At 36.9% G+C, this 27,795-nt stretch overlaps 1 protein-coding gene across 4 annotated transcripts in view; it reads left to right on the forward strand.

Moving 5' to 3' along the window:
- RSPO3 (R-spondin 3) overlaps positions 1-14,043 on the forward strand; it is a 60,901-nt gene extending 46,858 nt beyond the window's left edge. For 3 of the 4 annotated variants that reach the window (XM_034418750.2, XM_087882777.1, XM_087882776.1), the window contains exon 5: positions 12,676-14,043. In XM_034418750.2, coding sequence (XP_034274641.1) covers positions 12,676-12,860 — 185 coding nt within the window. In that variant the 3' untranslated portion in view covers positions 12,861-14,043. Of the gene's footprint in view, positions 1-12,662 lie in introns of all 4 variants that reach the window. The other variant, XM_060692214.2, reaches the window with a different exon arrangement.
- The last annotated feature ends 13,752 nt before the right edge of the window (positions 14,044-27,795 follow it).

The following is a 27,795-nucleotide window of genomic DNA, read 5'->3' on the forward strand; positions in this document are numbered from 1 at the left end:
AATATTTAAAGCAAAATCATAAAAATTACAAAATTACAATTGTATCAACTTTGAATTATTCTAAAAAAGATGGAGAAAGAAATCAGTTAAATATCTGCTATATGATTATAACAACAGTATGTTAATGATGCCAAAAATATCCTGGGTTTAGAGTTACATTGACCAGGTTGTATGGATTTTAATCAAATGAGTCAAAATAAAGCATCCAAAAGTTACATATTCCCTACTAGTAAAAAATGTATATTTATACATCACATTTCTTCCAATAATCTACCAGCTCTATCAGACATTATCTTCACCTGGCATCTTTTCTAAGAAGATAGTGCACCAAGTTACAGAAACAGATGCAAACAACTTAGCTTCCTTCGTATGTTCCCATAATGTATTAGAACAGTGGTCACCAACTGGTGGTCTGTGGACCACTGATGGTCCCCGAGAAAACTTTGGTGGTCCACAGAAAAATTATTTGCATTTTTTTATATTGCACTAAAATCTAATCACATGACCACCTAGCCACGCCTGCCCAGCCGGTCATTAGGCAGATCATATTAGTGGTCCATGGGATTTAAAATTATGAATTTAGTGGTCCTTGAGGTCTGAAAGGTTGGGAACCCCTGTATTAGAGTATGCTGCCACATAGTGCTGAGGAAGGGAACATGATTAGATGAATGGAAATATCTTTGGTTAGCATTTTAGTATTGGAGTATTGGAAATGCTGTAAGTGGAAGAGAAAGGAAGGGCAGGGAGGAAAAGAAAAACAAATAATACATAAGCACCTCTATTAAGCTCAGCCAAAGTATAGACTTTTTAAATATAATGACGGCACAATTTAATATGGCTTAATTATGTTTCCATGAAATACTTCCATGCATAGAAACACAGTTAAGACATTGTTAATCACCAAGCTCAGGAAAGTTTATTTATTACTCTATTATTAGCCAGGACTTCATGGGACTCTTTCAAAGTGGTATTGAGTTATTAGCATCTCTCTTCCTACAGCTTATTTCAAGTATCACCTTCAGTACAGTTTTTATAGAGGAAGACTGGCAAAATACAGTCAGTTCTATTTATTAGGAAGTGGCTTAGAAAATGTCCAAGTCAGTGAAGGCATAGGAAAAACTATTCACATCAGATCCAAAAGTCTGTTATATCATCTAGCCTATACTCCTACCTTATATAAACCATATTTATCAAATTGTCATGACATTACTAACAGTTAACTCAAACACAGTTAAGCTACTAGGATACAATAAATTATAATTTAGTCTTTCCTTTGTATGATCTCTAAGGCTGAATTAATAGAGAACAAATCTTCATCTTGTATCATATAGTGGTAAAGTTGTTATAGATTCCTTGTTAAAAAAAAAGATTTCATAGGTCTCATATATTTACAGCATTAATATACAACCTCTATTCCTGTATATTGGACACAAAATATTAAAGGCAAATATACGTGTTCCAGGATAATGTTGCAGGATCCAATCTAGAGGTTTTGTCTTTGAACGTCTCTCTGGTAGAGTGTGTGCTTTGGGCTATTCTGTGTATTTGGTGCCTTGGAGGTGGGAGATACTTCCAATGTAATCTACCAGATCCCCTGCATGGATTGCTCTTGTGACTATGTAGGACAGATGGGGAGGAAGCTAACTATCAGATTGCAAGAACACAAGTGAATGGTCAGATGAGGAGACCCAAACTCATTGGTAGCCTCACACTGCAATAAACAAGGACATACATTCAAATTTGCAGTTAAGATTGTTGGATAAGCAGGCACAAAAATATCCAGGGACGTGATTGAAGCCGGAGAAACAGAGCCCTTGTCAATTAATAGAGGTTCTGATTTACCCTCGGCATATAAAGTACTTAGGAGGTGAGGACTTGGCAGCACAAGGAAACAACTGTCAATGACTTAATAACCAACAATCTGCACCCCAATCTATATTTAAAAAATGACACACTACAGGCACCATATAAATACTACATACAGAATAGGCCAAAGCACACACACTGCCAGAGAGAAGTTTGCTGAGAATAGGCTGTAGCACAAGTCCAAAAACTCAGAAGTCAAAACCTCTGGTCTTTGATTGGTTCCTACAACAAAATATTAAAATTAAACGTAAAACCATGGGACAATGGTGCAATGGTGAAAAAACCAGCAAATGCTGAATTTGGCATTAAAACTGGAAAATAACAAAGGATTAAAGTATTTACATCGAGGTGAAATCTAAAATTTTCTACTACAGATTCTGTGGGCGTGGCTTGGTGGGGGGTAATGTGACTGGGTGGGCGTGGCCAACTTTTTTTTTTTACTTTTAAAAGCATTTTTCCTACAACCTCTTCTACCGAAGAGGTTGCAGGAAAAAAAATGCTTTTAGAAGCCTCTGATGATCAGGCAACTCAGCTGGGATCGCCAGAGGCTTTTAAAGGCATTTTTTTTCTACAACCTCTTCGGCCGAAGAAGTTGTAGAAAAAAATGCTTTTAAAAGCCTCTAATGATCCCAGCTGAGCCGTGCGATCATCAGAGGCTTTTTTTTTTACTTTTAAAAGCATTTTTTCGGCTGAAGAAGTTGTAGAAAAAATGCTTTTAAAAGTAAAAAAAACAGCCTCTGATGATTGTGCGGCTCAGCTGGGCATGGGGAGGGGGGCGCAGGGATTTTTGCTACCGGTTCTTTGAACCACCCACCGCCATCGCTACCAGATTGGGCGATCCGGTCCAAACCAGAAGCATTTTCACCCCTGATTTACATATAACCCAATTTTACAAAACAGCAAATTTAAATCAGAAGAAAAATCAGCCAGTCTTATCTACACTTGAATTCCAACTTTGCAGCTCACAGAGAGGGATTCAGCTTTAAGTGGTGCATGAAAATACATTTCAAAATATATAGAAAGAACAGTGTTTTAGTAGATATTAACTGACATGTGTTTCAGACATGTTTGAAATTGAAAAAATGTGTTTCTCCATAACCCATGCTATTTGGACTATTTGTGTGTATCCCTATAGCAACTAACAATAGCACATTCAGTTGCATCCAATAAAACATTTATTCAAGGCAAATTGAGACTGGAGACTGATTGAGAAATAGTTACACCACAGCAGTTGTTAAGGTAATATATTATTACAATACTAGTAACCAAACTGCACTTATAAATGTAGAAGAATCGTATCATATATTAGTGTTTTAAGTACAAGTATTTATTGTATCTGGCCCTATTCCCATAAAATACTTAACCCACTCAGTCATTAAACCAGTCAAATTGCATCACTGGTGATTCTGGCAGTGCACAGTAACTAGTGTAAACCAACAAAGTACTTTTTTTTTTGAGAATATTGAGATCCTATCCCCTTTCTTCAGATGGCATCAGAAATCTGAACACAGCTGCCAAAGAAGCATTGGTCAACTCTTGAAAATTAGCTCCATCAAATGGAACAATCCCACTACTTACACTGGAATTAGATAATCTAATTAGGCATGTTACTATAGGTTAAATGGGGTTAAATTCAATCTCTTGGAAACTTAACTGATAGTCTTTCTTGTTTCTTTTTTTGGTGTTCTCATATGATACATACAGTTGCTGCTCTCCACTCATCCAATTACAAGTTAATTAATAAAATGAATAGTTGATTAGAAATGTGCATAAATTAATAAATACCAGTGAGTGGTCCAAATCCTAGAACATTGAAATATTGATAATGGCTCACCTACAATTTATTATAATTTCATCATATACCGGTAATTAGGGTTACCAGATCTGGGCTGCAAAAATCCAGATAGATGCTAGATAGAAACAAAGATTTAGCGTATTGTGTATCTGCTGCCATCCAGAGGTTGTCTAGATCCAAATATTGGGCAGAACATTTATGAATTTTCATAAATATTGTTATTGATTTATTATGTTATCTGTTTTAAAAATTCAGTTTCTCACACATGTTTTGCACAAATTCTGTGAGATAGATTAGGCTAAAAGATCATGAAATGAGATGAGTTGAGATGAAGAGTTGAAGCTGCGCCTTCTCATTGGAGACAGTTTGAATCTAGAATAACTATGCAACACTGCTCCATTCTATCATGCTTAACTTGGCTCTCCTTTAAATTAAATTAAATTTAAATTAAATTATCTCCCCTTTACAAATTTTAGATGGACAGTTCTAATCTGTTCTATCAAACATTTAATGGTATACGATCCTGTTTTATTTTCTAACTGCAACTTTGATTCTTGGACTTTATTGATGTGAATGGTTCTGTTTCTGTTTATTGTTATGATATTAAACATATGGTACTTTTATTGTATATATTAGCAGTGCCAAATAGACCGAGGAAGTGATTCTTGATAATTAAATGGAGAAATCAGAAATTTGGGTGGGGCGGGGTGGGGTAATGTTTTAAATATAAATTAGACTAGATCACCTTTGATCTTAAAAAGCCTATATATTTTATTTCAAGATCAGTACTCTAATACAAAATGGAAAAGAAAGTGATCACACCAAAAAATTCTAAAAAGGATTGGTATATCCAAAGCACATTGCATTCATTTGTGAGGTATCACAGAGACACAAATATTGTAGGCTATGTGAAGAAATACATTTGTGTTTTGAATCTCTGGACAAATCATTAGTATGCCAATCCATAATAGGCTTTGAGGACAGAATTATTTGGAATCCAATACACTATGAAATGTGTAATGTAGCTGTTTATGGTTTCCTGCATGCCTAATAGCACTCACAGTTTTAGAAAGAAAGAAAAGGAAGATATAGGACAGTAGAATTTTATTTGTGGTATATATTGTAAGACAAAGTTGAATAGCTAAATCCAAGCAGGATGTATTACTATAGATTCCCATGAAATGGCTACAGTGGCTTTTCTTTGCATGATTTCTACCCATCATTTTCTTGTAATGATTATGCTGACTTTATTTCTAGCGATTTTGCTTTTTAGGCTAGAACAGGACATGTTATCCTAAAGTTTAAACTCTCTACCATCACTTCAGTGCACAGGGTATCACTGGAATTAACGTTATATCATAGTATCACAGTGATGGCTAACCTTTTTGCCATCCCGTGCCAGGAGCGGGGAGGGGTGCCCTGCTCCCGTTCATGCGTGCGCGACCCTCCACGCTCCCACCATTCCTGGCACGTGATGGCAAGGTAGGCCCATTTTTTGTTCTCCCCAGCCACCAGAGCCTTTCTAGGAGTCTAGGGAGGGCAAAAACAGCCTTTCCCACCCCCTCGGAGGCCCTCCGGAGGCCGGAAATGGCCCATTTGCCAACTTCTGGTCCCACCTGAGCTCACGTGCCCACCGATATGGCTACGCGTGCCATAGGTTCACCATCATGGGTATATCATAATAACACTGTAACTGGAATAAGTAATATTCAACTAATCATAGCAAAAGCTTAATATCCATATATTTTTAACAATAAGTGGTGCCATTCCATTTTCTCAGTGCTTGTAATTGAGCACTGTGCTGCCAGACTGATTAGCTGGCTTTTCATCCATTATAACCAATGTGATCTTTCCCTTTTCATGGTAGCATTTGTCCTCAGCAAAACTTCTTTAGCATTTGTGGCAAAGCGGCAGTAACAAAAAATTTTGAAATGCCTGTTCAAAGCTGTTCATAGTATAAAACCTACAGGCTTCCACAGCACAACCGGGGGAAGGCCCCGAACAGGGACATTGTAAACACTGCTGTCAAAGTGCTCCTCTTTACAACATAAAAATTGTGGAGTTTGCCCCAGCTGCAAGTCAGCCCCATAAGAGTGCCAGGTATATGGCTCATTATACCACATCTTTTTGTTGCCTTTCTTCTTTTTCGTTTTGTTTATAGTCAAAATGTGGCTGCTTCTTTAAAAGTGGCTCTTTTTTTTTTTTACAATGTAATGGTGTTATTCATTTTTCATTATTGTGTCATACTGAAGTTATTTTGGTGATGCTCATGCATGAAAAAGGAGAGGGGTCAGCATTGCATATTTGTATGTGTCAGTGTATATGGCCTGATGCAAATGTAGACATTATTACACATTAAATATCAGTACAGTACATTTTACCATGATGCAAAGAATTGTGACTGAATGTCCATGCATCTGCTTTATCTGACCAGCCAGTGTTAATTTTCAAAGAAAAACATCTCTGAACCCTGTTATCTCTGAAGAGTAAGTCAGTTGAACCCAAGGAAGTGGACAGAGTCCTCATGGCTGTGAGCTTGGCCATCTATGTTCTGCACTTCTGCTTGGACAAGGCCTCTCAGGAGACAGCATGCAATTGAGACCAACCGCTGGTGAATGCCTTGGTGTGGGAGCCATTGGTATCACCTGCCGAGAAAGAAGCAGTGGGCCATTCAATTCTCAAGAGGCCATCCTTGAACCCAACAGTGTTCGATACCATTTGTCCGGTCTCTCCAGCCTTCCTTTTTTAGGAAAAGTTGTTAAGAGGGTGGCTGGTTCTCAGCTACAGTACATGGTCACTTGTGCCTTGGTTATTTCCTAGTTGGATTACTGTAATGCAGTCTATGTTGGGTTGCCCATGAAGACCAACTGAAAGTTCCAATTAGTACAGAATCATCAGTAAACAAAGTGAAGGGTATCTCTAGGCTCACCCACATGGCTCCCAGTTTCTTTCTGGATGAAATTCAAGGGACTGATTATTATCTTTCTTTAAAGCCTTATATGGCATGGGATCAGGTTATTTGCATGCCTGTCCCTAAAGACATCTGCCCGACTACCAGATCAGATAGAATCAGCATGCTCCTAGTCCTTTCCCTTAAATGTTGCCATGTTATGGAATCCAGAAAGCATGCTTTTCTGTGGTAGCCCCTACCCTATGTAATATCTCCTCCCACCCCCCAAAAAAGTTGGCTGGCTCCCACTCTTTTAATCTTCCAAGAAGCAATCAAGACCTGGCTTTTTCCCCAAGCGCTGGGAAAGAGGGAACTAAGTTTAGTTATGGCAACAGGTTTTTTTGGTTTTATTGTGTTTTGGTTTTAATATTTTCATTTTATTTTATTTTTATTGTATATAGATTGGCTTTATCTTTTACCATGATTTTAGAAGCTACATTTTGCTTTCTAGTTCTGTATGCCTATGCTAGATATTAGAAAATAGTCTTCCCTCGATAAAGAGGAAATAGCTTTTCTATCTTTTTTCCCACATAAAGTTTGACTTAATTTTCCCGACTCAGATGGAGTCAGGGGCTTTGAAAATGCTATAGTCACAGTAGCTTGCATATTTCTAATATATTAGTTTGCTAGACAATGCACACATTATTCATGTAGCCAAAAAAAATTATCGTCAGACTTTGGGGGGATGGTAAATAGACTTTATATCTTCTATTCCTTAAGATCCTACAATTATGGAAACAAAGTGTTATTGGCATAAGAGAAAACTGTATTACATTACAAATTATTTGAAATATGTGTATTTTATTGGGAAGGGATAAAGCTACTTCGATTTTTTTAAAGCGAATTTAAAAAAAACAATTTAGAAATGTCTGAATTAAAAATCATTTAAACGTGAAATAAAAAAAATTCATCTGGCTGCTCTCTTACTATAATATTGTACTTGAAATAATTTAGATATCTGTGGGATAGGAGCATCTGTACCTTATCATATATAACTTTTCCTGATTATTTCTTGAAATGCAGACTAAACATGCGATTCTGACATAAGGCAGCATCACATTTGTATTCCTAGTTTACTCAAATGCCTTCAGCAGCCGAACTAATGTCTCATAAAGAACAACTATGACCTCAAGGGAATCTTGTAGAAGGCACTAAGCTGTTGAAGGCCAAAAAGAAGTTACAACTATTTATACCAAAATTCCTGATCCTAAGTCATACTATATACATATATCATCCCTATCTTATATTGTATACAAGTCATATATATGCGAAGATTGTTTAAGCAGCAAATCCCACTATCATATTTTAGAACTTTTCAAAATTCCATCATGTTTAATATAAGTTTCAAGAGTATGGCCCATATAAGTACTATTATTCCGCATAGAAACAATAGCTTGATTACAAGATCATGTTTTATAAATGGGTGGCTAAATATGCAAAGACAATCTTGCTTGCAGGGACATTGTATTAAAGGTTAGGATGATGGTAATTACTAACAAGCATTTTGGAGATGACTGGACACAAAACTGGGAAATCTGATTTCCAAACTCCACTTGAACATGAAAGTTACTGGCTGATATTGACGTACCCCCTCACCTTGATCTCCCTTGTATCATTACTGTGATAATAGCATGTAATTAATACTCAGAATTGCAAAATCCAACCCTCCCCATATCATTTGGAAAATATAGATTCTACTTCCTGTACCCGTGGGTCTGTTCTAATAAAAACGTTCCCATCATGATAACATTTCTTAAAAGCAGGGAACCTGACATTTGCTCTTCAGTAAAAGCACAAATCTCTGTACTTAAAACATAAGAAGCTGGAGCTGTTTGTTGACAAATGAAATTAACAGGTCTGGACAGGTACCTTGTAGTGGGAGGGATGGAATCCTTAAAATTTTTGTTTTGGCCAGGATCTGTCAAGTTCAGCCTCAGAGTATTTGAAAGTTGACCTGTCTCCAAAAAAATTGGTCATGCTTCTTGGCAATGAGAAAAATGCTAGAAATATGCATAATTCTGCATTAATGTAATGTAAGTGGTTTGAAGTGACCTGGGGGTAATCAAGAATTGTATTAGTACTTTCTTTGAAAAGCTGGTTCTTCAGCTGCATGTCTTCTTGAATTGTTACCTGTTTTCTTTCTTGTTTGTGCCACAGTAGATGGCCTGGTAAAGATGGACAACATAAGTCCTACCAGGTATATAACCTAAGTTAGCAGTTTCACCTGAATTACTACCATGTCCAGACTAAATTACAAACCATTTTTTTCAGGATAAAAGCAGGGAAAGCCAAGCAGAAGCAAAAATAAATAAATAAAAATCAGAGAGCTTCAAGTAACATTTTATGCTTCTTAATCCTGTAATTAAAAAGTCAGAAAATATAGTTTGTCAAGTAAGATTAGCTTATTTTTAAGCATAATGCTTTCCTTCCAACACATTAGTCTGTTAAGAAGATGTAAAGAACTGTTATAAAAAACCTCTATCTGTGAAGGCCCATAATATTGGATCAATATTAAATCGTAGTGTCCAGTGCATAATTCTGTCCATCTTCTCATTCTTGTATTCAAGAATCATAAAATATAATGGCACTCCACCATTCTCACTCATTCTTCGCTATATAGCATAACCTATAGGACAACATTACATTGTGTGTCTTACGTTGTCTGTCCCTTTATGATTATATTGTATGATAAATCAGATGGACTCAGAGAGTACGAACACCATAAAAATGAAACTGAACATAGAATTCATGCACTCGGAATCAGAACAGACTATGTCGCAAAAAAAAAAAAATGAAATTTACCATGTTCATTTAAAAAAATATATCTTTATTTAAAGGCATTTCAAAAGATGGATTTAAAAAGCACAAGGGTGCCCCTTAGTGGAATTTTAGCTCACATAACTAAGTGCAATGCATTACAGAGCTGTTCAGAATTATAGCAGTTGTTCATTTTATTTTATTTTGAGCACTTGAAGAAATCTGCATTCACATTTTCTCCAACTGCATTAATCACATTGTAAATTATTCTTCTAATTTTAAAGTCAGTTTAGTTTATTCGTTCTTCCGTGTCCACAGTCCATTGGAATAGTTAGGGAACTAAAAAGAGAATATGTTTAACTTTAGTATCAGATTATAATTGTGTTAGTTGTATTTACCATTTTCATTAAGAGCAAGTATAGAGTGGTTAATGGTTTAAACTTAATGGTTTTAAGTCCTGCCCTTGGGTTTGTCAAGTCTTAACCTCATTTCATTTATTTTAATTAGATAATTTCCTTAATAGGTTGTAAGAATATACCTTGGCCTAAGCAAAGCATATGTAAAGGAAGGTAGAGATGTTCTTTGGAAGAGAGGTTTTCAAGATTCTGTTTCTATACCCTAGAACTGTGATGGCAAACCTATGGCATGCGTGCCCGAAGTGGCATACGGCACCCGTTCCTCTTTCGGGTTTCTGGGATGCATGCACACGCAGCGATCAGCTAACCTTTGTGCTTACATCAGTGCCGGAAACTGGAAGAACTGGACTTTCATTTTCCAGCATTTTCATGTGCATGCGCGAACTATTCCCTTTTCGGCACTTGGTGCTGTGTGCGCTCCCTTTTTGGCACTTGGTGCTGAAAAGGTTCGCCATCACTGCCCTATAACAACAAAGTAGAATTCCAGAAATCCTTATGGCAGTGGTTCTCAACCTTTTTTTCACCATGGTCCCCTTTAAATACCTTTTGTGGTGACCACGGACCTCCCAAACTTAACTCAAGATTTAAATCATAACATTTCTTAAGCCTTTGCAGACTTCCTGTGATGGCATTACTTCCCTCCCAGGGTCTATGGACCACAGGCTGAACCACTGCCTTATGGTATTTGTTTTTTCACCTGACCTACTTGAAGGACTGGCATCAACTTTGAAAGCCAGCAATCCAAGGTGATCTCTTTAACACTCCTTTCCAGGATTTGACAATACATTCCATAGTATTCTGTTTAGCCACCAAGAGTAATCTAAGCTGGATGGCATTAACAATTATGTGGATATACAGTTGTCCCAAAGTTGTACTAAAAGACATCCTCAACAATTCCTAATCAAACTGGAGCCACTGTTTGCGGCTGAGTTCCAACAAGCTTCAGCCATAGATTGTCTATTTTTTAATATTTTCTTAATCACTTCTTCTTTATCTTCTTTATCGAAGTGGAAGGGATGTTTATTTGCAGATGATACAAAACTAGATGGGATTTTGAGAAAGAGATTTCAGGGATGCTTGTTAGGTTAGACAGGTTGAAAAACAATAGAATGAAATAGGCAACAGAAACTTATGCACTTGGAAGACAAAAATTGCATGCACGTATTATGGACAGAGATACCTGGCTTGGTAATATTATTTATAAAAAAAGATTTTAGAATAGTTGATTGCAAATTGAATATTATTCAGCAGTGTATTATGGCAGCAAAAAATACAAATTTAATTCTATTATATAAAGTATAAAAGTGTAATTTCCAAATAATTGGAATTAAGAGTTACAGTATTTTGCATTGGTCAGGCTCCATTTAAATGCTGGGTCAATTTCTACCCACCAGATTTTAATAAGTTTCCGCTACATAGTTTTTCTGAAATGCAAATAAGGATGATTTACAGCTAGTAACTAATATGATGAAGAAGACTGCAAGAACCTTGAGAAGACTGAAGGGAACAGAACCCTTCAAGTATCTGAAACTTAAGATTTATTCTGAATTATTCCAGAGACCCTTTGAAAGTTTCTTGACAAAGTTCAAAGCCTTTATTGTCATTGTATGTCATGTAAACAATGAAATTGGTTTAGCCTCTACTGGTGCATAGACAATAGACAAGACATAGACAATAGTCAAAATTTGTTCTGATTTATTCCAGACAGGACAACGAATAGTAATTTAATATTAAAGGGCAGATTCTGGTTGAAAGGTAACAAAAACTTTGTAAGAGCAGTTTGATGGTGGAATCCATTACCCAAAGGAATAATGGCTTCTCCCTGAATGTCTTCAAGTGTGAGTTCCAGAGTAATCTGGATTTCTGCACTGAGCAAGGGGGTAGATATGATGGCCTTTCCAACTCTATGATTGTACAACTAACTGGCAAGATATAAATTCAAATCCCTATTCAGATATGGAGCTCTCCATATCTTTGGCTCAGTTATTCTTTCTCAGTGCTGTGTGGACAAATCAGGGAAGATTCCAAGGGTGAAATTCAATTTTTTTCCCTACTGGTTCTGTGGGCATGGCTTGGTGGGCGTGGCAGGAGAAGGATATTGCAAAATCTCCATTCCCACCCTACTCTGGGGGAAGGATATTGCAAAATCTCCATTCCCTACCCACTCCTGGGGGAAGGATATTGCAAAATCTTCATTCCCACCCCACTCTGGGGCCAGCCAGAGGTGGTATTTGCCGGTTCTCCAAACTACTCAAAATTTCCGCTACTGGTTCTCCAGAACCAGTTAGAACCTGCTGAATTTCATCCCTGGAAGATTCCTTGTCATTTATGTAGACCGGTATTCCAGAGAAGCAAGATATGACAGAAATGCAATAAATAAAAACGTTTTATTACTGTTTGATTTTAAATTCTGGCTTGCTCCCCATAGGAAAGACACTTACAAACCTTATCATAATTATAAGGTATTGCTAATTATTAAAATATATGGAACAAAGCTAAGGCTGCAGTTTTACTCATCTGATTATAATATATGGTATAATGAACAATCTTGACTTCTAACTATAGTAATGTAAAGGCTTTTTATACAAAAAAATAATATATGATGACATTGTGCATAATGCCTCTTAAAGCACTGTTTATAATAAAAAGACAGAGGCTATAATTCATATTTTGAATTAGTTTGTCAAAATGATGACAATAATTTTCTATATATATAAATATAGAGTTCTCTATATTTCCAGGTCTTCTTAATGGTGCTCTTTGAAGAGGCCAATGACAGAGGTTTTCCTTTATTTAAGAGTTCAGGATTTGAGAATGCCAGGATAAGAGAAACTGATCATCTCTAAGTAAATGATTTATACCTTGTAACGTACTGTAGTTTTTTATTGCAGAGAGAAAAAGGGACAGACGAAAAAAACCAAAGAGAGAAGAAAGCAAAGAAACCAGTCAGGAAAACAGAGGCCAAGAATCCAGAAGGCAGGGCAGAGATCCAGAGAAAAAAAACAAAACGCAACCGAAGAAGAGAAGAAACCAGAATAAACAGCAGAAACTAGTTGCCATCAGCACTGCACACTAACCGCCTTACACCACTGTTTAAGACTATTGCTGCTGCTATCACCACCAGACCCCCAGGGTCCGTGTTTCCCAATTATCACCAATAGACAATATTACAAGTTATACTTAAACAACATTCCAATTCTTACTATATTCTTCATGCAGTCACAGTTTAATCGGAAGACTGACATGAAGCAAGATTTTGTTTAGTTTTTTTTTTTTCTTTAAATGGGATACGTTCAGTCTTATATTACATTCTTCCATGCATCTCTTAAAGAGTGTCTCAGCGGGTGGCACTGCCTGGTTGATCTTGTCAGGCTTGGAAACTCGGCAGGGTGTGGCCTGGCTAAGTTCTACAAGATTGGCAAAGTGGTAAGCAAAACTGGGAAGTCATAAAAAAAAAATCCCAGGAGAAAGGAATGGTAAACCAATTCTGTACTCTCGCTGAGGAATCTACGTGGATGGGTCCCTGAAGTCACCAGGAATCAAGTGGATTCAAAGAGACTTTAGCTTTTATCTCTAAGGGTCAATTTAGAAGCTTGTATATAATTATCAATATGGTATAAGGTATAACAATATATTGGATGACTACTTTTTCTTCTGTAAAATATTTTTTCAACCCATTCTCTATGAAGCAAAAAATGCCTAAGGTAAAAGATACAGTATCCCTAGATGCATCATTACAGTATATATGTTGCATAAGGAGAAGGAAGAAGAAAATGTTTTAAGAACTGAACATTCAATACTGCAGTCTTATCAGAATTACGTTCACTGGATTTTGCCACAGATTCATATTTGAAATTCCAGACTGAAGAACTCCAAGGCTCTGAAGCAAAGGCACAAAAGAAATGGAAGCCTCAGTAAACATATTGCAAAGACAAGCATTAGATAGTACTATTATTTGCAAGATAGCAGAATATTTTCTGTCAAAACCTTGGTAATACAGCTGTTCTATGCTTTATAACATTCTTGTAACTGAAATCTTCCAGTGACTGACAAATCATATGGGGGGAAAAAAGCAAAACACTGAGATAATAAAGAATGAAGATGGGAGATCACACAAATCGGACATTTGCACTGATGACTTTTTCATCCCTCTTGTAATTGAACATTGTCACACAGTCTGCTTTGTAAATGGAGAAAAGTATGCTGTTCTTTAGAAATGTTTTATCTAATAAACTAAGGCCACTTTACCAAATATAAAAGGGGAATATCCAATTAACTCCTCTAGCTGATGGAGTGATGGAATGGCAGAACAGGCACAATGGTGGTTATCATGCTATCAGCAGAGTGGGAAAGAATTCTTTAGGGTTGGACAAGAAGAATAAATATTTGTACACTATATCTGAATTTACAGAGTTTCCACAAGCAGAAGAATAATATCACTCATTTTTTTTCTTCTCTCACATTCAATGAGTGCCAAGGTTGAGTTTATTCACTATGAACACAAACATGCTCTAACATTTTTCTGGTCTGTTTTCATAACGTGGCCTTTCTCGGTTCCCCAACCCATTCCCGAGGCAGCCTTGAATCATTGTTAATGGTACTCACTAGAGTGTGGTTATCATATCTCTCTTATCTTGACAGAGCTTTGCAGGGGACACAACTTGGCTGACTATTTTGTCAGCAAGGTGACCCATGTCTATTAGTTGACCTTAGGCTAATATTAGCATGCGTTCTTCCCCCCGATTCCCAGGAACTGTCTTCAAGGGCTGTTGTGCTTTGGGCAGCAGAACAGTCTGGTTCTTTAAAATTGAGTTCCCCGCATCCCCATTTCTGCCAGATCTCTGAGTCAATCCGTCATTCTGCTTCTTGGAGCACCCTTAAACAGCAGCTATCCTACAGTAGTGGCAGGAGGGGAGCCACTGCAGGATAGCTATCTGTGCTGCTTCATGGTCTTCACAGCTTCACAGTCCCCCTCATATCTGTGAATTGCCATTCAGGCAGGCTGCTTTAGAACACTTTTTTTCTGAAATAACTCAATCTGCCGATGATCGCTGACCTACTGAACATGACTTTAGCACTCTTCTAGAATAGCACTAAATCTGTCTCCAGTTTCATTCAGATACGGGGTTAGCAGACAACAGCACTAAACTCATCTCTAAAAAGGAGCAATTTGTCACTTCCTTTTCAAAACCACAGAGACAAAACACTTACTAGTCTGACCACTATCGAATTTGCCTCCTTCCCAGTCTTAGCCCACACTGACTTTCACAGGGGACTCGAACAATGTGCCTTGTACATTGTGAATAAGTGTCAGCCATCTGAGGTAGATCAAGTCAGGAAACAAACCCCCACAAGAACACTAGAACTCTATTTTATTTAGACCATAATAATAGAATCTTGAAAGCCTGATATAATTTATCTTTCCTTCCCTCTTTTACCCAAGAGTGTCCAGGTAGGCCAGTCCCAAGTTTCTCCCTCAGACGCTACTGTCTATCTGGGCTTTGTTCCTGTACAATAAGGATAGTTTCATTTGTTGGCATCATGCCTGCTTCAAAATAGAAATTGCTACCAAGGATGGCAGATTGTATGCCAGTACAAAGACAGATGGGTTACACTTCAACCATGAGAAAGAACCCTAAACAAGCTATGAACAGAACAATTCTCAGAATGGAGTTATCACAGATTAGGAAAATTAATTTTGATTAATTAGTGTTAATACTATTTTATTTTGTGAAAGGCCATTTATTTATTTTTCCTCACAAGCTACAGGGCAGCAGATAGGAAATTATTTTTGAATACAGCAAATCAATTGTGTTCTGACAACTAAAAACTGACCAGGATTTCTCTTGAGCTGGTCAGATTTTGCAGTGTTGTTTAACGAAATATCAACAGTTCCTTAAAAAGGAACCATATTTTCAACTGTATAACAAAACTAGCACCTACTCATGCTCTAGCTTAGAGCATTCACTTTAAGTTGAAATATCTTGTTTCAAAAACGATATTACTAACTATAATAATGATACAGTTGATTTGGATACTCGCATTCCTTTTTCTTCCTAGTTCAGTTTAAGTACGAAGGTCAAGTGGATTTGGGAATTACCTGATTTTTGGCTTCCATACTATTACACAGAAGTAATTTCCTAGTTAAATTAACTTAGTCTTGAAATTGAATGAGTTCACTATGATGATTAGGACTTAGCTTTTTCTTATCCTTGCCCTAAAATGGTAAGCACGAATGAGATTTTATAGCCTGGCTGGATCCCAACATTTATCCACCTGACTCAGAAAATCCTCCCCACCCTTCATTTTCAGTATGTGATTTATGCTTCTCATATAGGAGAAGAGATAGTTGCCTTGGCGTGAAACTAATGATGATTATGATTAACAATTTCTAAAAAGAAGTGCAAAGAGATTTCTTACAAGTGATGTCAACTATCACGCTGCCATTGCCCATGGCTGCATTTGTTAATTAATAGCAAGGTATCACAGGAGACAGAACATTGCTGATTAATGCATGACTTGGGTGCAAAAAAAATAATAATAATAATCATGGCATCTTAAATGTCTCAAAGGTGCTTTTTCAAAAGGCAACTGGACTGTGTTCCTTTGTTGAGGAAGACATTTTGCCTCTCATCCAAGAAGCTCCTTCAATTCTGATTGTCAGAATTGAAGAAGCTCTTAGATGAGAGATGAAACATCCTCCTCAAAAAAAAAAAAAAAAACCCTAGTCCAGTTGCCTTTTGAAAAAAACACCTTTTGAGATAACCATGACCTGGATGACTGAGAATCTCCATAGAAATGTTATCATATAGCACTACCAAAGAGTCTGCATCTTGAGAGAAATCCCAGCTGCAATATCTGTAATTGGCAAATGGGCATAAAAGTAATATTATTAACATTAATATTAAAAACATGTATTAAAAACTTAATTTTAATAACTCAATGTTGCTTTTTCATAGGATTTTGCATTTTCTAGTAACTAACCATTGTTTCTTCCACCTCACTTATGGCAATTGTGAATTCCCTAGAGTGGAGGCATGTAATGTACAAACTTGGAAGCTACTGATTTAAAAATAATAAGGAACTATGTAACTATGTATATGTATATGTAACTATGTATAGTTACATATGTAACTATGTTACAGTCCTTTTGTAATTATTTCCTCCACTCAAGGCCACACAGGTAGAACAGCTATGCTATTACTGGCAAGAGGGGAATTCCAGCATTTTTAATCCATTTCCTCCATTTTAGTGGGATTTTTTAAAACCTGTATTGGTGTGCTAAAACTGTCAAAGCTGTGCAACCCCTTAACTACTAATTTGTGATGGCACTATTTGGTTTGTTGTACAGACTGGGGAAGAGGACGGAGTGTTAGAAAGTCCACAAAGTCTACGGTTTCCCCAATCCATGCTAAAACTGGGGAAAGATTTTAAAAACAGCATTAACATCTGTTCCTATACATTTAAAGTGCCAGCTCCACTTCTACAGTATTGTATGGGTAATTAGAAATGGTAATAATTATATGCATCAACATATTCTTCAAATTCTTAATATACTAGGACAATTTGATTTGAAAAACAAAATTATGAATTTAATTTTCCAAGAAATATTTTATCATTGCTGTTGTTCACCATACTTCCTAGGGAAGCTGGATATTGCAATTCAGCAATATGTTGAGACCAGTGGTGGGATTTAAGTAATTTAACAACCGGTTCTCTGCCCTAATGATTTCTTCTAACAACCAGTTTGCCAAACTGCTCAGAAAGTTAACAACCGGTTCTCCCGAAGTGCTGCGAACTGGTTGAACCCCACCACTGGTTGAGACCCCTAAAAAGTGTGGAGAATGACAGCAAATTTGTTGTGCTGTTTTGTTTTTCAGAATTGATTATTCTACAATGTTGAGAATTACGACTGACAGAGGAAGTTTAAATGTCTCCAAAGTAATACATGAATCAGTGTGTGTGACATTGTAGACATAAGGGATAATATATTATGTTGATAATTATTTCCATTTTTATCCATCCATGCAACCCTGTGGAATTGGAGCTGCTACTTAAAATATATAGGAACAGATATTAAAGCTCTTTATCTCCATCGTTCCACTGTTGTTGAAACTATGTTATGCATCAGATTGTTTTTTCTTTTTGCTTGTTATATTCTGCAAAGGGCCTTATACTTTGATACATGAGGACTTATGCTGCTATGTAAACCTCCATTAAATAATGCCTAATTTGTGTGCCCTAATCTACTGATTAAAAATTCTTCTGATGCCATATCATTTGTCCTTCCAACAACAGTGAAACAGAAGAGATAAAGAAGATTACAACCAAGATGATGTGATTAAAAATAAGCTGATTCAAATGTTAATTTTGCCATATTATTTGTATGAACTAATTGCCATCAAAAAGGCTTAATGCAGCTTTCTACATATTTTTACCTCCATACTCCATACACAGGAGAGACAATGTCTTGATCATTAGACCAGTTCTGCCTCAAACATCAGCAGATCAACTAGCTATCTTCGTTATTAGTTCCTAAAGAAATAGCAATGACAATAAGACTTGCTATATACACTCTGCAATTTTAGGCCATATAGGAGACCTCAAAAGGTTATATATTATTAATTTTGTCAACTTAGATCAGCTGAAAAGCCAAAGGAATACAAAACCAACTGGAAATTAAAACCTTAAATATGACTGGCTTCCAAAGACAGCATTCTGTGTCCCAAGCTTTACAGCAAACAATATGCCAAATACAAGGACAGAGTTTTACTTTGTCATTATGCCTTAGAAACATTACTTTAGTGCCAAACTCATCATATTTCATCACTATCACCAAATACAGATTAGTAAGGATATCAGGACAAAACAATTATGGCCTATTAAGGACAGGAAAATGGACAGCAGTCCATTTCTATCAATGCCCACGATGAATGCTTCATGGTATATTAATTTGATCCAGTAAGTGCAACTGGAAAAAATAATTAAGGTTTCTTGTCCTATTGTGCAGCATACTGCATATGCATGAGTGCATCCTAATTAGTCCCACTGAATCAATGTTACAAAGAGACACAGAGCTTGAAAACAACCTCAGAAACAGCCACAGATGTTTCTCATTTTTAATTATAACCAATATAACTGGCAAAACATCATTGTCATGGTTACATGTCACACTATTACTTTTAAAAAACAAGAGCCAGTGGAATGTCAAGGAAATGAATGGACCAAGTAGCCCTGGATACTTTTAATAATAGTCATTGTTGGCAATTCTTGAAAAGAAAATCTCAGATGCTTTGCTTCTTGCTGACTTTGCTAACCTGCCTTTGATTCCCTTTGGACAAAACTCTCCAGCCTTTATGTCACTAGACATCTGAAGTGTTATACAGGACTCCAGAGACTGAAACTGCCATGTCTAATTAGGATTTCAAGATTTATTTTGGTAACCAAAAGATTTCATCAGACTTTTTTTTTTTAGAAGCACCATGTCTTATAATTCCTTTCTAAAGAGTGCAAATATGTTTTTAACAACTTAATAAGGTTTTTTTAAATGCACTCTGCTTTTTATATCTGTATTTTTTTAAAAAAAATAATAATTAGACATGTTCATGGAAGTTAGCCTATTAGCAATTTAGTAACAAAATCTTTATGAAATTATTTTGAAAATTCATGCAGCAGCCATAAATTTTAGATTTCCATGGACACTGGAATTTTCAAGCCAACCCACTGATCTGCAGCGATATATAAAATAAAAATATAGACAGAGATGGAAAATGGAGCCGCAGGTAAGGAAACGAACTAAACGTTCAGAGATCAGGGACAAAAGGAGGTGCTACAGGAAAAAAAAATAGTACAGAACAGGACCATAAAGCATGTATCATGTTTCCCTGAAAATAAGAGAGTCTTGTATTTTTTTGAACCCTGAAATAAGCACTTGGCCTTATTGCCATGTGTTCAAAAGCTCAATTGGGCTTATTAACAGGGGGTGTCTTATTTTGGGGAAAACAGGGTAGCACCATAGAGGATGAAGTGGACACATAAATTAGAAAAAAATCCAATCCAATCAGAATAGTCAGCATAAGACAGGAGATAGAATAGAATAACAGGGACCTTGGAGGTATTCTAGTTCAGCCCCCTGCTTAGGCAGGAAACCACTTCAGACAAATGGTTATCTAATCTCTTCTTAAAAACTTCCAGTGTTAGTAATGAAACCAATGAGAAGAGCAATACAGGGGATATTGTGGTCAATGTGAAAGACTAAATAGCCTGCCCGCTCAACCCTTGTCTGAGCCCAAGGCCTGGGGGAAGAGCCAGATTTTCATGACCTTCCAGAAATAGGGATACATCAAATGTCAGGTAGGAAGAGTTGGGGTGCTAAGAGCTTGATACCTCCAAGATTGCAAGACAACATTTAAGAGAGCTCACCCACCCTATTTAACTGAATAGGATGACAAGATGGAGAGATCGTCCCACAAATAACCTGGTCATGTGCCATGTAGGGCTTTAAAGGTGATAACTGGCACCTTGAATTGCACCTGGAAAGCAAGGGGGAGCCTGTGCAGCTCACACTGTACTGACATAACTCATGTGAACAATGGAACAAGCAAAACTATGCAGCCACTAATTTCTAAACCAAATTATCTTCAAGAACAGCTCTGTGTAGAGCACACAGCAGTAATCCAAATCAGAGGTGACTAAGGCATGAGTGACTGTGAGCAAGGATCCCTTATTTAGATCCCTTTAGTGCTTTACAGCACTGTAATAAAAAATGTACGTTTGTAAAAATGGCTGTTCTATTTTGCTTCCATAAAAAGGTATGCTCCGTAAAATGATAATGCAGTGTTGGAAAACAAAGATATTTGCAAAACAGAGCCTTTTTTAAATGGGGGGAAATTAAAGAAGGAGCAGATTTGAGGAACGGCTCTTATATGAGAATTATATCTCCAAATTTAGAATTTATACAATCTGGAAAACTGAAGGCCTGAGGGTCTGCTTATCCACCAGGGCTGTGGAGTCGGGAGATAAATGTTCCGACTCCAACTCCTCAGTTTTTGTACTTCCGACTCCGACTCCGACTCCGACTCCAGGTACCCAAAGTTTCCTCCGACTCCGACTCCTCGACTCCGACTCCACAGCACTGTCAGGGCTATGGGGTCGGGAGATAAATGTTCCAACTCCAACTCCTCAGTTTTTGTACTTCCGACTCCGACTCCAGGTATCCAAAATTTCCTCCGATTCCGACTCCGACTCCTCGACTCCAACTCCACAGCACTGTTATCCACAGATGACTTATAATATATACAGGAAACATGCATACTTAACAAAAGTATTGTTTTAGGTGCATTTTGGCATTTAAAATTCTCAGTTTACCCATAAGTTCATATACTATAGAAGACATGTTTCTTATTTCATAGCAAACTACGTTTAAACCAAAGTGTCAGGTTTTTCAATATAAAGGAGTTTGGGCTTTTGGTATGGCAGTTGGACTGGTCTCCAGAGAAGCACATATGGGATGTATATATAGCTAGGGCAAGTAAGTAGACCAACACTCAACACAAAACCTTTGTTACACATTCATATTGATCTTCATAATCATAATCTTCAGCTGATTTTCAACAGCAATGCTAGATTAATTTTTATTAAAATTTATTTTTTTAAAATCCCATTTTTATTACCATAAAAGTAATTCACAATAATAAACATATATTAGTCCTTCATACTGAGTTGAGAGAAAACAACTGGACCAAAAGCACTCATTCATTTTTTGTTAATGTCCCTAAGGTGGGAAAAGAACTGTTTCCTGGTTTCTATACAACACTTTTAACTATTACACAAAATTCTCTCTTTCTCTCTCTTTCCCTCTCCACACACACTCACACACAAATATACACACAAGTTTTCTTGCAATAAAAGGCAAAGGAAATCCAAACTTGCTTTGTTATTTTTCACCAGAAGAATACATAGAGTAAAAATGTATGGTGATTATTTCTTTGCACCCAATTTATGAGAAAATGGCCAAAGAAATGAAACAAGATGATGATGATTGATGATGATATGATGATGATATTAAAAATTAGAATCTGTTGCCAGAAAACCTTCTGGATTTTTCTTTTCAGTTCTTAAAATAAACTAGAAGTCTCAAGTAATCACATTAACATTTTTCTATTTACTAATCATAAAAATCTGTCTTTTCAATGACCACTTCCTGGGCTGAAAACTGGAAGCAGCTTTTAAGTCTTAGTCAAACACTCATTGTTTCCAATAGCTTTTAAGTTTTTAAACAATCAACTTTTCTATGAGTTGACAGGCTGCAGCAGTGAATATGGACCCTAATCTTCCTTCGTATTAAACCGAAGTCACATATCTGCCATATCTTTTTGTTGTGTTTGTTTTTGGTGCAATCTAGCAACTACTATGCTCTTTGTGGTGCCTAACATTTTATGAAACAAAGGAGCTACTTTCTCCCCAAAAGGAGTGCAGAGGTATTACTGCATGGCTAACTCCCGCAATTGTTATAACTGTTACACAACAAAGTACTATTCAGTCAAGGTCTGCCTACAATATCAACGATTAAATGCATTCTGAAGGCTCATCAACTACAGCCAACATTCAACAAATCAACCAAAGAAACATAATTATATTCATATTTAAATGCATCTGAAACTCAACAATAAGGAATAAGATAAAAGCACAAAGTGATTTCATACAGCAAACCACCCTCAAAACATTTCAGCAGAGTACTAATAATGGTCTTTCCATCTTACACATTTAAGAGTAGCAAGCAGGCAATCATTTTCAGAAGTCCTGGTCCTCTTTCTCCAGCAGTAAAGCATAAGCCACAATTGGTCTTTTAGCCCTCAGCCATGTACTTAAGTAACTGAGGTTTGCCCCAGAATTCCATAACTAACAGCAGCAACTTTTCCCTGCTACTGCTGCTGTACTGACTAGGTTGGATAAGTTTTTTTTGGGAGGAAATAATGCAACAACTTACAAATCGTAGCACTTGGAACAGTGGAACGATGCTGCTTGAAATAGCTGGGATTTGTTCAGAGATTAAACAAAACTGCTTTTTGTCCCAACTGTACAAGAAAACTCTCTGAACATGAATGTTTTATTTCAAGCTTGGAGTATGTGAAATAGCGCTTTGAGGTTGAAGCATTTTGTCTGTGCTATGACTCCACGGTATAGATAGAATGGCCAAGAACCACAGGCTGCCATTATGTGCAATCTCTTCTGATCTTCATGCTGCTTTTCGCTTAAGATATTTTTTTTTACAAATTCTGTTCATGTTCTTTTAACTGTAATTATAGCTACATAAATTTTGAAGATTTTTTTTTCTCATCACTTAGAAATATGTGAAGTTTAATATAAAAGGACAAGCTTCCTCAGCAAGGCACTGAGTCTACAAACCAGAATTGTTCAAGCTGCGAGTTTTTGATATCTCATGTACTTTAAGAACAAATCAACCAACAACAACAAAATCTGTATCACTACTAATTCTACAATACAAATCAGTGATTCATCAGCAAATTACTGGTAGTAAGCTGAAGTCTAAATTTAGACATATACCAACAACATTTTTCTTTTTTTTGTTTATTACTATTTGCTCATTAATATTTTTCCTGGAAACATCTAATTGCAAATATAACTTGAATTACAAGCCGAATAAAGATGTAAAAGACAAGAGTACTGACATCTGAATTGCAAAAAAGATACTTAAAACAAATGTTAATGGATATTTTCGTAAATATGTCTTTGTAAACAAAGACACTAATGTAGATGAGACAAAATTATAAGTCAGTTGCCAAATTTATTATGAGAAAAGAGTTGCATGAATATTCAGCTCACATTGATACAATATTATTTGTTTAATAAAAGTATCTCTATAGTGGACCTGCCCAGTGGCAAAGAAATTCTGGGCCAAAGTTAAAAAGTGGTTAGGGGAAATAATACAGAATTCAACAAAGGGAAAACCAGAGCAATTTTTATAGGGATTCCCACAGAAAACTATACAAAGGAAATACAATATTTAATATTGCATATATTGACAGCAGCATAGTCTATGCGCAAAATTGGAAGAAAGAAGACTCACTATCAGAAGATTTAATTAAAAAATTTTGAGAATGCGCAGAGATGGACAAACTAACAAAAGAACTTAAGGAGAAAGAGGATACAGAGTATTACAAAGTGTGGTGTAGATGGTATGAATGGTTGGAAAACAGGAAAAATAAGAAAGAGGAATAAAGGAGAGAGGGAAAAAATGTTGAAGATCAAGATATAAGATAGATGAAATAAAGAAAGATGGTAAACAAGGTAGAGTAAGATAAGGTTATAATATGTGTAAATATGTATAAAAGTAAGAAAGAATCACTTTGAAAAAGCTGTAAAAAAAGTGATATGCATATAAATGTTGTATGTGTCTTGTTTTAATGTGTTCATAATAAAAAACTTTTTTAAAAAATGTCTCTATAGTGGTATTTAATTCTGTGATTTTAATACTGAAAACAAAAAACAAAAACAAAATCTGATTGGTAAACCACTAAAGTAGGGCTGTCAAACTCGCAGCCCATGGGCTGCATGGGTCACGCGCTGGCCACACCCACACCCGGTTTAGCAAAGGGTCATGATACATCATGTGACACCGCTGTGACGACACAAGTTTGACACTCCTGTACTAAACCATATAGGAGTGGAGAGTGGCTATAGAAACAAAAACAATTCTAATTTTGCAGTCAGTTACAATTCCTACCACAGAGTGATGAAATCATAATATTTTCAAAAAAGTCAGACTGATAATGGACACGGCAGCAACCTAATTAAGATACAGCTTGGGTCACAAAGACGACTTCCCACAGAAATATATAGTCTTTGAAAAGATTATAAAAAGCAATTGTAGAACCTTCCTTCTTGAATTTGTTGCAGTGGCATAGAAGATCCTTCCTAGTGATGTCAAAATAATCATTTGTATCAATGCTACTATTTATTGTATAATAGATTAGTCAAGTAAACTTTTGTGACATTTTGGCAGATGCTGTATTTTCATAATGAAAACACTATGTAATACAATCAGGGGAGTCTTTCGTGCTCTCTGAGCTTGATTGCAGACATTTCATTACCAAAACTAGGTAATATCATCAATGCTTCATGCAGACAGCCCCAAGGACACCTCATTCCAACCCAGAGTTACAAATATTCTTATTTATTGGTAATGCAATCAGGTTCTGAAAATGTACAGTATTTTTACTTTGCATTTACTAATGAAAATTACTTAAAACTAATATTATCTTTAGGTCATAGAGAAGAGCTAATTTTAAATAATGTATGCTTCTTATCCCATTACAGGTTTTAAATATTCATTCTCTTAACAAGGTAGCTCTATTTTTCCCTAAGAGTTGGTATGACAGATAGAGAACCATTTAAGTTGCCTCTCCTTGGCACATCAACAATTATCAACGTGACTCAAAAGCTGTGCTACCAAATTATATCTGTAACTATGGCAGCTAAAGTAATTATGAGACACCAAGGGGAAATATGATGAGGGAGGGAGGGAGGGAGATCAATTTGGAAAAGGAGGGATTAGTATATTTAAGATCTTACAGCATTTCATTCTCTTGACATCTTCTAATACATGAATCTATGAATAATATTGCAAAATCAAACCAATTCAATTCAACTCATCAGAACTCTTCTCCAACAGAAAGCCTCCTCACTTCTTAGCAGACTCAGGGGTTAATAAACTCACATTTCCTTCTAGAACACGGGTGTCAAACTTTGCCATGTGACGTTTCACGATGTTTTTGATGTTTTTTCTCTTCACGGAGCTGGGGTAAGTGTGGCCTGTGCGTGATGCATTTGGCCTGTGAGCCACCAGTTTGACACCCCTGTTCTAGGGCAGTGGTCACCAACCAGTGGTCTGTGGACCACTATTTTGGTGGTCCACAGAAAAATTATTTGCATTTTTTTATATTGCACTAAATACTATTTATCTTTTTAAAAAATTCATATTAGTGATCCACAGGATTTAAAATTATGAATTTAGTGGTCCCTGAGGTCCGAAAGGTTGGTGACCCCTGTTCTAGGGGATTATCAGATTCCCTAAAGAAAGACTTAAACTTTGATGAAGTTTTTCAGTAACTTGATACAGCAAGTCTACAGCAAGAAAACATTAGGGGAAGACTGGAAATTAACTGTTGCCTACAGCTGCAGTTCCTACACTTACATTTGAGGCCAAGTCCCAACCTTAGTTCTTCTCTGGTTCAGATCTGATGCCCTGCCTATCAGGTAACCGGCTTACATTTTTTACCCTCATATCTAAGTGGCAGTTGTTTGTTTACATTTTCTTTATTCCCACCCTGTGAAACTTCAGGTTGTAATATGACCCTATTACTATGTTACTCATCGGGGACTCAAGGATGGCATACTAATTTTGTTTTTTCTTTTGTGAGTCTTTTATTCATTCATCACCTGAGAAACTGTCCCTGAATACAAACGTCATTCAAGGTACCATACTAACAATGAACTTACAAACATGAACTCAATTTGGTTCTTATGACTGTGATATAACTGTGAGTTCAGGCAGCCATAAAATATCTCCACATTTTTGCAAGGGTCTAAATACAGAAATGCCTCCCATTGTAGGCAAACCTATATGAAATTAACATCAATACCACAAAACTTAGTATTCTAGTTATAAAAAAACAAGATCTGGAAAATGTCTATGGAAATTCTCAGTCATCCAGGCCATGGTTGTCTCAAAGGTGCTTTTTTCAAGAGACACTGTTTCTTGTTTTTCTTTGAAGACATTTTGCTTCTCATCCAAGAAACTTCTTCAGCTCTGATTGGATGGTGGAGAATGGAAATGGATTTATACTCCTTGCAGACAGCTGGTCATTTGCATTCTTTTAACGAGTCGAGTTGTTAAGGCCACCTGGAGATTTATCTGTCAGGGTCACCTGAGTGGTGCAAGTAGGTATGAAGCCTTCTTGGAACTGTTGAAAGGACTGTGTTGTAGACTTGAGATAGATGACGTCGTATCCCTCCTTCTTTGTTGAGAAAGGGCTGTTCAATTTTGACATAGATGCCCTCTTTGACCCTTCTTTCAAACCAACGGTTCTCTCTGTCCAAAATGTGGACTTTGCTGCCTTCAAAAGAGTGGCCTCTGTCTTTTAAATGCAGATGGAATCCTGAATCTAGTCCTGATGGGTTTGTTCTTCCTGATGTTGTTCCCCGCGTTTGTGAAGTGGTTGTTCTGTTTCCCCAACATACAAGGCAAACATCCTTTCACTCCCCCTCCAGTCAGAGCTGAAGAGGCTTCTTGGATGAGAAGCAAAACGTCTTCCAAAAAAAAAAAAAAAACCACCAGAAAGTCCAGTTGTCTCTTTGAAAAAGCACCTTTGGGACAAGATCTGGAAAAACAACACACGGGCAAACACACACGCCTGCTTGCAACAGGTCGCAGCTAATTTGCAATTTATGCATCCTTCCTGGAAGACTGGTGGTATCCAACTCACGGGTCCTTCTAAGGATGCCTGCAGAGACATTCGAGGTTAAAAAGTTATTACATCTCTCCTAGGCCAGGGATCTCCAACCTTGGCAACTTTAAGCCTGGCGGACTTCAACTCCCAGAATTCCCCAGCCAGCAAAGCTGGCTGGGGAATTCTGGGAGTTGAAGTCCGCCAGGCTTAAAGTTGCCAAGGTTGGAGATCCCTGGCCTAGGCTGTATTTAAGAAAAGAAGGCTTTCGGTTCCTTCCCTCCCCCACCCCCCACCCCATTCCTTGGGGTCGCATCGCATAATAAAGGCTTCCCGCAAGCACGAGCGTCAGCTTTCCCCAGGGAGGGAGGAAGAAAGCTCGCGCCAAAAACCCTCCGCCTTCCCCGTTCCAGCGTCGCTCCGAGCCACTTATACATAGATATATATATATATAATGAAAAAAGCCTCTTCCTGGCTCCGCCTCCAACGCCTTTCCCCTCCCCCCGCATCCCCCGCACTCTTCCGCCACCTTCTCCTCCCTTT

The sequence above is a fragment of the Pantherophis guttatus genome, chromosome 1 (assembly GCF_059756535.1).
Source record: "Pantherophis guttatus breed Tessera chromosome 1, ASM5975653v1, whole genome shotgun sequence".
NCBI lineage: Eukaryota > Metazoa > Chordata > Lepidosauria > Squamata > Colubridae > Pantherophis > Pantherophis guttatus.